This window comes from Chelonoidis abingdonii, chromosome 4, assembly GCF_003597395.2.
Source record: "Chelonoidis abingdonii isolate Lonesome George chromosome 4, CheloAbing_2.0, whole genome shotgun sequence".
NCBI lineage: Eukaryota > Metazoa > Chordata > Testudines > Testudinidae > Chelonoidis > Chelonoidis abingdonii.
This window is the reverse complement of record NC_133772.1, coordinates 57,142,152-57,156,627: the sequence shown is the minus strand read 5'-3', so window position 1 is coordinate 57,156,627 and position 14,476 is coordinate 57,142,152. Positions and strand designations below refer to the sequence as shown.

The window sequence follows — 14,476 nt, the reverse complement described above, 5'->3', positions numbered from 1 at the left end:
CCCACAAATTCCCTCCCTTAAGCTTTGAAAAATCCGGTTTCCTGATTGGTCCTCTTGTCAGGTGTTTGGTTCCCTTTGTTAACCCTTTACAGTTAAAAGAAACATTAACCCTTAGCTATCTGTTTATGACAGATGTGTGTTCCCATGGCTATATATGCTCATTTCTTATAGGTAGTTCTTTTGTCTTCATTCCTTTCTCCATACTTTAATCCTATTAACATAGGTATTTGGGTTTTTCCCCCCCATGTTTTCCACTGAATTCCCAGTATTCTTCATATATTTGTTTAATGTTTCATAGACTCATAGACTTTAAGGTCAGAAGGGACCATTATGGTCATCTAGTCTGACCTCCTGCATAATGCAGGCCACAGAATCTCACCCACCCACTTCTGTAACAAACCCCTAACCTATGTTTGAGTTATTGAAGTCCTCAAATCATGGTTTAAAGACCATCCTCCCTGTTTACTTTTGCCCAAAAGGTTAAGGCTAGTAATTTTGTTCTTAACACTACAGGCATGTCACCAGCAGCTCTCTGCATTATTCAGAAAGAGGTTGTAATGAAGGCACCATGTGCAATGTGTAAGGCCTGGGCTTGGTTGCGTCTAACATCTTTAGGTTCTTTTTTGATGCTCAAGTACACATTTGGCATCAGTACTCAGTGACTGGTGTTATTAATGTTCTATAAAGCATTACCACTGCTTTCATATCAGTGCCCTAGGTGACTCTGGAAATCCTTCTAAGTATATTGAATTTACCTTTACATTTATTTACATTATTTTCCATTTTATTCTTCCATGTTAACTTGCTATTTAATGAGGAATGTGTAGCTTTTAACTATACCTATTTGCTGTCCATATATAGTGTACAATATTTTTTAATTTTCCTTTTACTGAATATCATTCCTTTAGTTTTTAGAATTGAAAATTTAAAGCCCCAGGTTTCCCCAGTCCATGCTTTTCCTAAATGCTTCATTGATTTGCTTCTCAGGTATTCCCTGGTTTTTGTTTTGAGCCCATATGCCACAATCATCTGCGAACTTGGATATGCCTATTCCTGCACTCATCCTTTTTAGGAGCTTATTTATCATTATGTTTAATAAGATAGGACTGTTGACACTCTCCTGTTGAGTGCCATTTGCGATTGCACATATGCTAGAGTAGGCTTTCCCTATTCTGACCTGCATAGTTCTTTTACTTGAGAAATCTTCTATCCATCTCCATATTCTTTCTTTCATGCCCATGGATGCTATTTTATGCAATAAGCTCTCTCTCTACAACATATCTTATGATTTTTCAATATCTAGGAAACCTATATATTCTTTATTTCTCCTACATTTTTGTACTTCCATCTTCACTCTTACTATATGATCAACTATACTCCTCCCCATCCTGAGCCTACTTTGCACATTGTCATAGAGCCATTTCTCCAGATATGTTGTTAATCTTTCACTCATTCTTTGCATGGGTTTACTCATACATGACGTATGGGTAATTGGCCTGTATGCATCAGGTCTTGCTCGCAGCTAACCTTGTTTCTACATTGAAACTATAATCACGTTTCCACTGTATTGGTAGCTCACTTTTTCCCTATATACTGTTGTATAGCATTAGCAGTGTTTTCAGATTCCCCTCATCCAAGTGTTTTAGCATTTTGTTACATATGCCATTCTTACCTTGTGCAGAGTTTTTGCTCTTAGATATAGCTTTTTAAAGTTCCCGCATATAGAAGTGTTCATTTTAATAACTAATATCATATCCTTATCTTCATCTCACCTCTTCCAGTTCTCATGATTCTTCTAATTTTTTTTCCTCATGTGGATTTCTATTCTCTGATTGTCACCATTATTAACGTTGTGGAATATTTCTACTAGAGGTTCTATGTTTTTCTTCATAAGAGCTTTTTATCCCTCAGCCTTTTACAGTGGTGTTGAATTGCTCTTACCTTGTATTCCATTCATTGTCCTAATCTGCTTATATACCTGTGATGTTTTAGCACCTTCATTTATTTTCCCATAGTACTTTCTCCCGCTTCCTTTTTTTGCCTTTTTAATAGCCCTTTGTGCAATTGCCTTGTTTATCTTATACACCTCTACCTCGATATAACGCTATCCTCGGGAGCCAAAAAATCTTACCACGTTATGGGTGAAACTGTGTTATATTGAACTTGCTTTGATCCACCAGAGTGCACAGCCCCCTTCCCCTCCCCCCCGAGCACTGCTTTACCGCGTTATATCCAAATTCGTGTTATATTGGGTGGCGTTATATCGAGGTAGTGGTGTATTTCATTAAGTTCTCACTATTCACATATGTTTTGGTCCTTTCCTTAATTGCTTTTGTTACACTCCTCTTTTCACCATGGTACTTGTTTTCTACCTTTAGGATGACCAGATAGCTATACCTAAGGTAACTTTTCTGCCATCATGATTCCTTTGGTTATATTACTACTAAGTTACAAAATGTTCCCAGTTTGCTTTTTTAATATTCCAAGTAGGGGCCTTCCTCCAACCTCAACATTGCCTTTACCTTGATATTCTGTAAGGATAGGGAAGTGATTATCTTCTTTATCGACTTTGCAGCTGTATTTGCTTGCTATACTACTGGACACTATTCCCAGGTCTTGAGAGGAGAGATTTCCACTGGCTGCATTAAACCAAGAGGGTGTACCATCATTCAGTATTACTAAATTATTTTCATCAGTAAATTGTCTAGACATTTACCATTCTTACCATTTTTTCCACTTTTCCACATTCTGTTATGGTTGTTTAAGTCTCCACATATAATAAATATATAGGCCTGCTGCATCTTCAGTTATCTGTCAAATCCTTAATCTCCAGCTTTCCACAGGGGTTGTATATATTATATATTCTCAAAGATGAAAATTTATTTTGTGTTGGAATCTCGATAGCGTTTTACTTTGTTTAGTTTCTTCACCTCAATTTCAAGATAAATTTAAGTTTTTCTTAATTATAAGGAAAGGTTTTCCTCACTCCCAGTTCATATTTCTCCATCTTGCCTATAGATGCCATATCCTGGGATTCTGAAATCTAGTTTTTCTATTAAACCTGTTTCTTGTATGCAAATATTATCAGATTTAGTATCCTTATTGAGGATATTTTTATTTAGTTCCTGTCCATGTGCGATAAGGCTATGTGCATTACAAGAATAAATAGTACCATTTTATTTATCCTTTACTATTTTCTTTTCTTAAAAAAGCATGGAGTCACTCAACTGATAAATTGCTGACATGTAGGTACTTTTCTGCTGCTTTAACTATAATTTTCATTTTCTCTTTTTCCCTGTCTGTGATGTGCAGTTTATTACCTCAGTCATAAAAGCTATAAACCTCTCTTTGTCTACATATAATATGTCTTCTCCTATTTTCCCCTGTATCACTCATATCCTTTGATTTATTCTATTGTATGTTTATCTCTTTCTCCTTACTGAGTTTCCTTTCCTCTTCCCCTTTTGGTCTTAGATGCATCTTATTAGCTTTCACACATACTATGCTATTTGTAATTTTTGGTTTTCTGTATCTCTCTTGATTGCTTTGCTGCTATAGAACCGCCGTACGCTGCACTATACTTTCTTGAGCCACAGTTGCTATGCTTTATTTTGTCCCTTCAACAAAATTGTAGGAGTGCTCCCCTCCAGATTTACTGCATCTGATTTTCCCTTTACATATATTTGTCACATATCCAAACGTTTGACATCTGTAGCACTTCACCAAGGGTGGAATATATGGTTTGATCTAAAAAATGTGGTATCCTACTGTTTCCCTAAAAGCTTCTCTTTTAAATGCAACAAGCACAACTGTTCATGGCTTTCTTTCCCCTCCTCTCTCTTGCTAATGAGCAGCTTATCATCCTCTATGCTTTACTTCATCTTCTGTCATTTCGATTGGCACCTCATTTATAAACTTCTCTTGTCTCCATCAGATACTTAAGCAGTTGGCAGCTTACTTTCAGTTTTCCTAGCATTTTAACCTCTAATAGTTTCCCCACTTGATCCTTGCTTTTGCATTCAATTAATAGATCTCCTTCCAGCTTTCTACCTCTTTCTATGTCTCCATAACTTTTTTAAATTTACTCTGCCAGTTCAGAGAGCTTATGTCATAAACAGATAGCTAAGGGTTAATGTTTCTTTCACCTGTAAAGGGTTAACAAAGGGAACCAAACACCTGACCAGAGGACCAATCAGGAAACCGGATTTTTAAAAGCTCAGGGAGGGAATGTTTGGGTGTGTGTCCCTTTGTGTGTGTCTTTTGTCTGTCTCTCGGCTATGAGAGGGATCTTTCTATCTTCAAGCTTCTAATCTTCAGTTTCCAAGTTGTGAGTACAAAGGTAGAAAAACAATAGGCTTTTATTGTTTTTTTGTATTTACATGTGTGTAGTTGCTGGAATGTTTAAATTGTATTTCTTTTTGAATAAGGCTGTTTATTCATATTTTTCTTTTAAGCAATTGACCCTGTATATTGTTATCTTGATACAGAGAGCATTTTTATGTCTTTTCTTTCTTTTTATATAAAGCTTTTCTTTTTAAAACCTGTTGGATTTTCTTTTCTAAGTGAGGCTCTAGGGGATAGAAATCCCTGTGCCAGGATTACGGTCTCTCTCAGGGAAAGACTGGGAGGGGGAAAAAGAAGGAGGGGGGAAGGTAAATTGCCCTCTCTGTTTTGTAATTCAAGGAGTTTAAGTACAGTAATCTTCCAGGATAATCCACGGAGGGGAAGCCTGGGGAGGAAGTAAAGAGAAGACAAGGGGAGGGGGGTTATTTCCCTTTGTGGTAAGACTCAGGGCATCTGAGTCTTGGGGTCCCCCAGGGAAGGTTTTGGGGAGACCAGAGTGAGCCAAACACTGGAAATTTTTGGCTGGTGGCAGCGCTATCAGATCCAAGCTGGTAATTAAGCTTGGAGGTTTCATGCAGGCACCCACATTTTGGACTCTAAGATTCAGAATTAGGAATTATGCTTTATGACAGCTTATATCCCCTATCTTCACATCCTTGGTTAGTGATTTTATTATTATAACAATTTTAGATTTTACTCCTTCTGGCTGCTGTTTCTTCTTCTAGCTCAACCAAGTCCACGCTTTACTTTTTCCTAACTTCTGGCAAGTCATTTCCTCTGCTACCATTGTATTTTCCATCTCCCCGCTCTAGAGTGTAGCTCAGCCAGTCAGCCTGCCTTAGCCCCAGGAGCCTCGTCTGCTCCAGCCAGCCTTCCTGACTGACTTCCCAGTCTCCAGCCCATTCTCTTCCCCCCATGTCTAGTTTCTTGGAACTCTTGACCCATTAATCTAGTCCCTTTGCCTCTTCTTCACTGTCATGTTTTGTCCCAAGTCTTACATTTTCCCTCTCTCTCTCCTCACTAAAATAACAAATTGGGAGAAAACTCCTGAAATCACCTTGTCCTTCATTCCTGAGACTGGAGGACTTCCATGGTCCTCTAGATCTATAAGAAATTAAAACAAACAAGCTGGATAAATGCAGGTGCATTGAAATTTGCGTCTTTGTTCCATTCTTATGATTCTGTAAACATAGAGAACCCTTTGATGAAACTGCTTTGAAATACTGGTGCTATCTGAACAATGAAAATGTGCAGAAGCACAGAGAGAACAAGTTTGAGAGTGCCATAAAAGTGCTCCTCTTTATCATGATTTCACATGAAAAAATTTGTAGCCCACTGATAAGATGGCCCTAGTGAACAGAAGTAAATACTTCCAAGTTGTTATATAGTGGAATTAAGTCCTATGAAACTTTCAAAGGACTGTTCCTTTTTCCCTCTGCTTCCCTCTGCTGAATATCTTTAACAAGATATTCTTCTTTAGCTTCAGTTTTCAGGGGCAAATTCTATTATCTCTTTACCCTACACCTGGGTGTCTAACTCCCACTCTAATTTTGCCATTCTCTTACATATTTATCCACATTTTCACTGAGATTTCAGAAGAAACATGACCAAGAGTCTACATTTGGAGGGTACAGCCTCTAGATTTAATCTGGGGGAGGGATAGTTCAGTGGTTTGAGCATTGGCCTGCTAAACCTAGGGGTGTGAGCTCAGTCCTTGAGGGTGCAGCTTAGGAGTCTGGGGCAAAATCAGTACTTGTTCCTGGCAGTGAAGGTAGGGGGGACTCAATGACCTTTCAGGGTCCCTTCCAGTTCTAGGATATAGGTCTCTCTCTCTATGTATATATAAATTGTATTATACTAGTGTATCTCTGTAACAAAGTGGCTTGCCCTGAGTCTGGGACTCAGCCAAGCCTGATTGTAGAATGAGCCCCACTTGAGGGGAATCACTCAGAACAAAAGGAGGATGCGTAGGGAGTTGTGGTAATTGAGGGAGGGAGATATTGCAGCAACAAAAGAAAACTAAAAAAGCCCTTTCAGGACTATGGCACTGGGAAGCTTGGGTAAAGCCCAGTGAGCTCTGTGAAGAAGCAGCCCTGACTGTGTTTTGGATTGGATACGTGTCCCAAATAAGTGATAGAAGAAGAGCTTTGGGGGTGAGAGAAAATGCCAGAGATAAGTATGGACTTTTTCTTTGTGTTGTTGTTTAGTGGACTCTAGTTTGGGACTGTGGGCTGTTGTAAACTAGTTCTGGTATTGAACTAACCGTAGGCAGGGATACTGTTAACCAGAGAAAGTCTCTGTAGGTTCTCAAAGGGCCCTGAAGAGAGGAAAAATGGATAGGGAACGAGCAGAGGCACCACTTCGCCAGGGGGGCTCAGTAAGCAGCAGTCTTGTTATACACACAGATGCTTCATAACCATATGTGTGTGTGTATATATACAGATAGTGTACATGCAAGTGTAACCCACACACCTCCTGGGTGTGGTGTTCTGGCCCATCTAGTGGCACTGAAACCACTGAGAGAGGTAAAATGAATCTGCTCTACAGCCTTAGCTAAGCTTTTAGCACTAAGGCCCAGAGGCCCCAGGTTCAATCCCGCTTGCTGATGATCAGGGTCTGTCTGTGTTACACAAGTGATACGTGTGTGGGAAGTAGATGTGTTGAACTCAAGGCCTGTGAAGCTCAACAGAAATAGCTTTCAGGCAGAATTTTCAAACAGTTTGGAAGCTGGGACTATATGCAAAAATGCATGTGGCACTTTCTTAATCTGAATATGCAGTTACTTTAATTATGTGAACCAAAAGCCAATTAGATAATGAAATGGCAATGTGCACTTGCTAATATAGTATTTGTGCTTGCAGGTTCTAGTAACTACATGTGTAAATTAGGTGTGCAGCTGCAATGCACATATTTGCAAGTGGTCCTAGGTTTCTGACAGTGAAAATTTGATTTTTGTGTTGATTCAGTGTTTTCCTGTGTAAGGATGAAAGGATAAAGCAGTACTGCCCCCTCTGTCTCTGTAAGGGGTAACTGCTCCCTTTTCTGCCAGTGAGCACTTTCCCTTAGAGCTGCTCAACTGAAGGTACTTGGGCTCAAAGGAGTGAGCCTTATCTCAGCACGAGGGCACCTCAAGCTCTACCACTGACCCCTGTCTGGGATATTCTTCAGCCTGACCTCACACACAGCAGAAGAAAAGTTCGTTAGGGGGCATGGGCTATTGTTGAGTACTGAAAACCTGTAGAATGGAAGGAAGAGAGAGGACAAGAGTAAGAGGAAGGATGAGAAAGGCAAGTATTTTCTATAGGAAGACAGCAGAGGTGGTTGGAGGAAGAGAGAACAGATCTTGTGCCTGGGCAGGATGGTTGACATTGTGTATCTGGGGAAACTGGGGCTCCTTAAGCAATTTTGACATTAGAGATCAAAATAGGGGCTGTGCAAATAGCAATAATGCAATGAAACATACATTAGGCTGTGACGATGTGGTTCTGGCGGGACCCAACTGAGAGTGCCAAATCAGGACCAATTGCTTAAACAGGGCAGTCACAGCCCAAGGCTGGGGTTTATTCACCTCTAAGGCAAACCAAACCAGCCAGACAAAAATGACTTTGGTGTCATCCCACTGGCTAACCTCAAGTCACACAAGCAGTTTCCTTAGACACTCCAGTCTCCCAGTATCACCACCAGTTCCACACGTCCTGGGGATGAATGGTTATGAAAACCAACACCCCAGTAAAAGAAAAAGGTTCTCTCAATCCCAAAGACCAAGCCCCAGACCCAGGTCAATAATAACACATTCAGATCTTACCCACAAATCACAGCTGTTTGCCAATCCTTTTAGAATCCTAAAATCTAAAGGTTTATTCATAAAAGGAAAAAGTAGGAAAATGAGAGCTAGAAATGTGGTTAAACTGAATCAATACCATACAGTAATGGCAAAGTCCTTAGTTCAGGCTTGTAGCAGAGATGAAAGTTAAACTGCAGGTTTTAAATTGAATCTCTGTGAGAACATCCCGCTGTGGATGGGTCATCAGTCCCTTGTTGTAGTGAGCTTCAGCTTGTAGCACAGTCCCTCCAGAATGGTAAGAAGCTAGGATTGAAGACAAAATTGGAGATGAGCCTCTACCTTATATGACTTTTCCAGGTGTAAGAAACCCTTTGTTCCTACCGTGGGGAAAGTTACAGCAAAATGGAGTTTGGCAGTTCACATGGCCGTTTCTGAACATACTCGCTTGAGTCACAGTGCATAAATTTCACCTTGTCTCTCGGTGGGTCATATTTGTGTAGTTGATGGTCTTACTGGCCATAAAGCAGGCCTAAGATGAGCTAGACACCAACTTAGTCTTGGGGTGTCACCAGAACTGCATCACCAATTGAATACAGACAGCATACAGCCAATATTCATAACTTCAACTACAAAAATGATACAGACATACAGACAACATAATCATAACCAGTAACCCATAACCTGGTCTTAGACACCTTATATGACCCCCTTTACATAAAATTTGGTGCCACTACAGAACCTTGGTTGCAACCCATGTTCTATATGGTCCCAGTTTATATCAATAACGTCACATAGGCAACCTCTTATCTTAAAGAACTAACCTGAGTACAAAGCTGATCTATCTTTATTAGAAAACCATCTCTGTTAAGCAAACAATTCTTGTTAAATCCCTTGTGTGGTCATTTAAGACACAACTTCTCCAAGTATCATCTAATATTTTATGTGGAAGTTCCAAAGTTAAAATTAAGAGGGAACTTAAGCTCTCAGTCACAGGGTGACTGGCCCTTTAAGGAGTAAGGGGTCCAGCCCCACCTGTGATTTATTTGGCCTTCCTACCCAGGTGGGGGAAATGAATGTAGCCACTGGAGGCCTGAAGATAAGAGAAGCTTCTTGAGAGACAAAGAGGGAGAAGGACTAACACAGTTTGCTGGCTACTTTCAGACTTGGTGAATGGGAAGCAGAAGCCTAGGGTTGAAAGCTGAGTGAGTGCTGAAGCTGGCCTTAATTAGCAGTGTAGGCCCCAGAATGGTGCCCGTGGGACTTCTGATGCAAGGAGAGAGACCCTGTATGAGTTAGCAGCCCAGACATAAGGCCATGGAGCTCCTGACCCAAGGAGAAGAAATCTGTTCAAAGTATGGCATGGTCCCAGAAGGAGGGCTGAGGGATCCCTGAATCAAAGGGAACGAGCACTGGACTTGAGGAGTGAAGGGAAAGTTTGTCTTGTCATGAGAGACTTAATAAGCAAAACCCCACAAAGTGGGGAATCTTAAAGTATTCTGGCCTGGGAGATAGTTCTTACAAGAACCAGAAGAGGGAGTGGAGGGAAGCACACCTCAGGGCTGTGTTGGGCTACAAGAGGGCTGCTTGAGATGGCTCCTGTTATGCTGCATAAAGAAGCTCAAATCAAGGAGAATATATTTGGTTTGGTTTTGCTTAATTACAAAATTGCTTACCGGTGCATCTACATTTATCAAGTGAAAATGTTAAAGGCTCATACCAATTGGCCAGCATGGGTGTGTGTGCCTATCCAGCTGGAACATTGACTGCTTCTCCACTTCTATATTTTATTGTTAAATAAATTAAATATTTAGGAGTTTTCAAGTATCCTGTTATAGTGAAAAAGTTTGTTTTGTTCCCTAAGGAGATGTGGACTGTGGGTTTCATGGAGATCGAAAACATTCACTAAGCCTCATAAGAGATTCTCAGCACTTTGCAGAATTGGACAATTTAAGCAGAATTTCACTATAATAGGGGAGGGCATAATATGCCCTGGCTCAGGGAGTGGTAGCAGGGCCTGTCTTCACCTTCTTCAGTATCGGGGCTGTTGGCAGTCTGAAAGCCAGTGTGCCTATTCCCTTTTAACCAATTCTCTTTGTTTTGTCATTTAAAGGACGAGCTAATCATTGGTCGGCAATCATTGGTGGTTCTCACTCCAAGAACTATGTCCTTTGGGAATATGGAGGATATGCTAGTGAAGGTGTTAAACAAGTTGCAGAGTTGGGGTCTCCAGTAAAAATGGAAGAAGAAATTCGACAACAGGTGAGTGTAATGAAAATAATTATGAATATCTTTAAGAGTAGTTTAGCTTTCACTTTGAATTGCTTGGCATTTGACATGTACAGCAATGTCATTGCACTGGCTAGTTTTGAACTGGACAAATTAGGAAGGCCTTCTACTGGTACTTTAAAAAAACACAACAACCCTCAGTTCTTACACAGGCAAATATTAATGAAGCTAACCAGAAGGTCTGCCTGAGTAAGGACAAGTTACATTGTTTGTAAAGTTATTGACATAGGCAAGGCTCCTATAAAGTGGAAATGTGATGTACAAAAATAAAATTAATTTTCACTGAGTTAGTCAATGAAGACACTTTTAATCTGTTAAAAGGAACATGTTGAAGATGGCTTTTCTAGTTAGACAATCAATATGCCGTGTGCCTCTCTTTCCTTCTGATTTTCGCTTTGTATTTCATGATGTGACAGACCCACACCACAGTGGGGTACAGGAGTCTAGTAAAGGGCAGATATACTGGTCACTGGATAAGTAGTTTTCTGTTCCCTGAGTGACCAGAGCAGGGGCTGCAGTAGAGTAATCAGGAACCTGTTAGAACCAATTAAGGCAGACAGGCTGATTAGATCACCTGTAGCCAATTAAGGCAGGCTAATCAAGGCACCTGGGTTTAAAAGGGATCTCACTTCAATTTGTGGTGGGCGTGTGAGGAGCTGGAAGCAAGATGCGCAAAGAGCTGAAAGTGAGTGCTGTTGGAGGACTGAGAAGTACAAGCATTATCAGACACCAGGAGGAAGATCTTGTGGTGAGGATAAAGAAGGTGTTTGGAGGAGGCCATGGGGAAGTAGCCCAGAGAGTTGTAGCTGTCATGCAGCTGTTACAGGAGGCACTATAGACAGCTGCAATCCACAGGGCCCTGGGCTGGAACCCAGAGTAGAGGGTGGGCCCAGGTTCCCCCCAAACCTCCCAACTCCTGATCAGACACAAGAGGCGTTGACCCAGACTAGGTTCCATCAGAGAAGATCACTGAGGTGTGCAAATCTGCCAGTAAGTGCAGGACCCAGAGGAACTTTGTACAATGACCATTTGTAACTTATTTTAGTGGGCAAAGCATATGCAATATTTGTAACTTCTCAAAGCTGTTCAAGTTAAAAATGCTATTTCAGCAAATCAGAAGAGCACTCGTAAATAGTAGCATTTTTGCAAGTTTGCACTAATAAAACTTGATAGATCAGGCAGTCCACTAGCATCATTAAAGGTAGAAGAGTTTTAGCTGTATATCAATATTAGTTTTCTTCATCTGTAATGAAGTCTACTTCTTGAAATGGCTTTTAAACCATTTATATTTTATTACATGGTCTAGAATAAGCAACCAAGTAAAACATTCCCTTGGATTATTTATTGTGTTTATTAGGGAATTGTGTAAGGAGAAACCCAGATCAGGGCCCTGTTGCTAGAAACTGTCCAAACACAGAGTAGCAGATGGTTCCTGCCTTGATGAGTTTACAGTCTAGCTAGACAAGACATGTATAGTGTGGCGGGGAGGGACAGAACACACAATCAGAGAGAACATATGATGGCAGCAAATGTCATTACTTATTTTGGGAATGGGTATAGTTATGAAAGCATCAGCTAAATGGAAAGAAAAGACCAGGGAGTGAGGAGGACAGAGCAGAGTGGGACTGAGGAAGGGGGGACTGTGTTGGAGCAAACAGCCAATCAGCACTTGGAAGGGAAAGTCCTGTCAAAACTGTAGAAAGTCCTCCATGTCCAAAGGTACCTGCTTTGGCAGCTGCTCCTACTGGCTATAGTTACTAGCTTGTTCCTCTTAGCCTGGAGAGAGACTGCATTGTGGAGGGAGAGAAAAACACACCACCAGTCCACCTGTAGAAGTTTCATCTAGGACAGTGAGGCATATATGAAGACTGAGGGCAATATCTGACCTTAAGGGCTGAATTCTATCATTTGATATATACATATGGTTCTCATTATCTTCACTGAGAGTTGTTTGTGGTTTCAACAGCAGAATTTTGTCCCCGGGAGTAGCCCCTATGGTTGGATTCACATTTTGTATAAAATGTGTCCTGAGTGAATCCCTTCTGATATGGATTTAAATGTGGCTACATCTTCCGGTATCAAGTGGGTGACTAGTGAGTAATTGAACTCCCTTGGTCTCATGCAGCACTTTAGTTAACCTAGAAATAGTTATGTACACAGGCACAATTTCATCATTAGGATGAGATACAGTATTTCTAATGTGTTTCCTGAAGACTTTCAGGTGCCTTTATTGATGAGATTTAAAAGCCAAGTAACTAAGGTCTCTCTATTACTATTTATTATTTGAATTACAGTAGTGACTAGAGGGCCCAGCCCCCCTGTGCAAGGCACTATCCAAACATACAGCACAGAGATGGTCCCTGCCCTGAAAAGTTTACAGTCTAAGGTATCCTACAAACATGCATCTTCACCAGAAGCTGATTGGTGCAGTGCAGTCAGCTAGTCTAATCTGTACAGATGAAAACTGGGGTGGGAAATTATTGGTCTGAATTTTTTTAGAAACTGCCGCTTTCAGATGCTCAGAGTGCAAACAAAATAGACTTTCTCTAATGTTGATTAGTTCAGAACTAGTGTGAGAATAGTGCCACTTACAACCATAGGGCTAGATTCACCCCAGCTAGTGTAGGGAGATATAAAATCCATACAGGTTACACTCTGGCCACAAACACTCTCTGGAAAGTGCTACACACTTTTTAGTGTGCATTGGCCCTCGGTGTTTATGTTGATGTAGAGAGGGCTGCACCCATATGGTACCATCTGAAAGTGACAGGTTTGTGGGAATAGACATTTGACTTTGAGAGTCCCCCATACCCTGTGTGTGTCTGTCTGTGACATGAATGCTTAAATATATGACTGTATTTTAAAGAAGGGTAATGACAATACATAGTGATTTTTATAATATCAGGTTTAAATGAGTTGGATGAGCAGTTAAAGGCTATTAGGGGAAGTTTTCAGGGGGACAAGAAAAAGAGAGTAGATGGGATTTACTTAGAGTTTAACTAATAACTCTAAACTGCAAAATATAGTACATAGAGATTAGGGATAGGGCTGGCTAAAAATTCTACAGTGAAACACTTTTTTTTTCCAATGGAAAACTAGGATTTCAACTAAAGAAAATCTTTTGAGAAGTGCCTGCTTTTTGGCAGAAAATTTCAGCTTGTTGAAAAAACAAACTCCCATAAACCAAAAACTTTGGGCTGAAAACCAAAGATTTCAATTTGGAAATGCCACTGCTGTTCCTTATAGGAGACTTAGTTTGGATGCCTTACGCCTCTATAAGCCAAGCTGTCTACACTACCGCATGGGGTCGATCTAAGATACGCCACTTCAACTACGTGAATAGCATAGCTGAAGTCCAAGTACTTAGATCTACTTAACGCAGTGTCTTCACTGCAGTAAGTTGACAGCTGATGCTGTCCCATCGACTCCACTTGCGCTCCTCGTGCTGGTGGAGTACCAGAGTCTATGAGAGAGTGCTCAGCAGTCAATTTATCACATCTATATGAGACACAATAAATCAATCTCCGCTAGCTGGATCGATGCCTGCTAATCCGGTGGGTAGCATAGACAAGCCCTATGTCTCTCATGATGTACCATGACAATTCAGCAGGAGGGGAGACAATGGTGCATTTTCTGTGTGTGGGTAGATGGCACAGAGGAATGCTGGACATCTTCAGACCAGCTCTAATTAGGCTTTTTTAATACTTCTCTGAGTGTATTGTTAGAGTTGGGAAATAATACTTTTTCATGCTGTTAGGCCTAAAAAATATTGACTACGCACAGCTCTGGTGCGTAGTGTTCTTGCATGGGACCTTGCAAAATTTATAGCAATGTTTTCAGTACTTGAAAACAACAAATTGCTGCTTTGGTTTACAGTACCAAATCCATGTATGGTGCACATGTCAAATACAGTAATTAGAAAATTCTCTACTGCTATATCAAGGTATCTACATTCTATAGAACTGCACTGAAAAGTCATTTTTTTGTGTACTCAGAATTAAAACTATGAATATAGTTACTTCATTGTCTGTAAATAAGAAGTTGTATTTGCTATAACTTTAC

General features: G+C 40.5%; 1 protein-coding gene across 1 annotated transcript in view; it reads left to right on the top strand.

Moving 5' to 3' along the window:
- SPON1 (spondin 1) overlaps nucleotides 1–14,476 on the top strand; it is a 326,399-nt gene that overhangs the window by 103,381 nt on the left and 208,542 nt on the right. Inside the window, exon 6 of the mRNA XM_032777949.2 lies at nucleotides 10,239–10,387. Coding sequence (XP_032633840.1) covers nucleotides 10,239–10,387 — 149 coding nt within the window. The remainder of the gene's footprint in view (nucleotides 1–10,238; nucleotides 10,388–14,476) is intronic.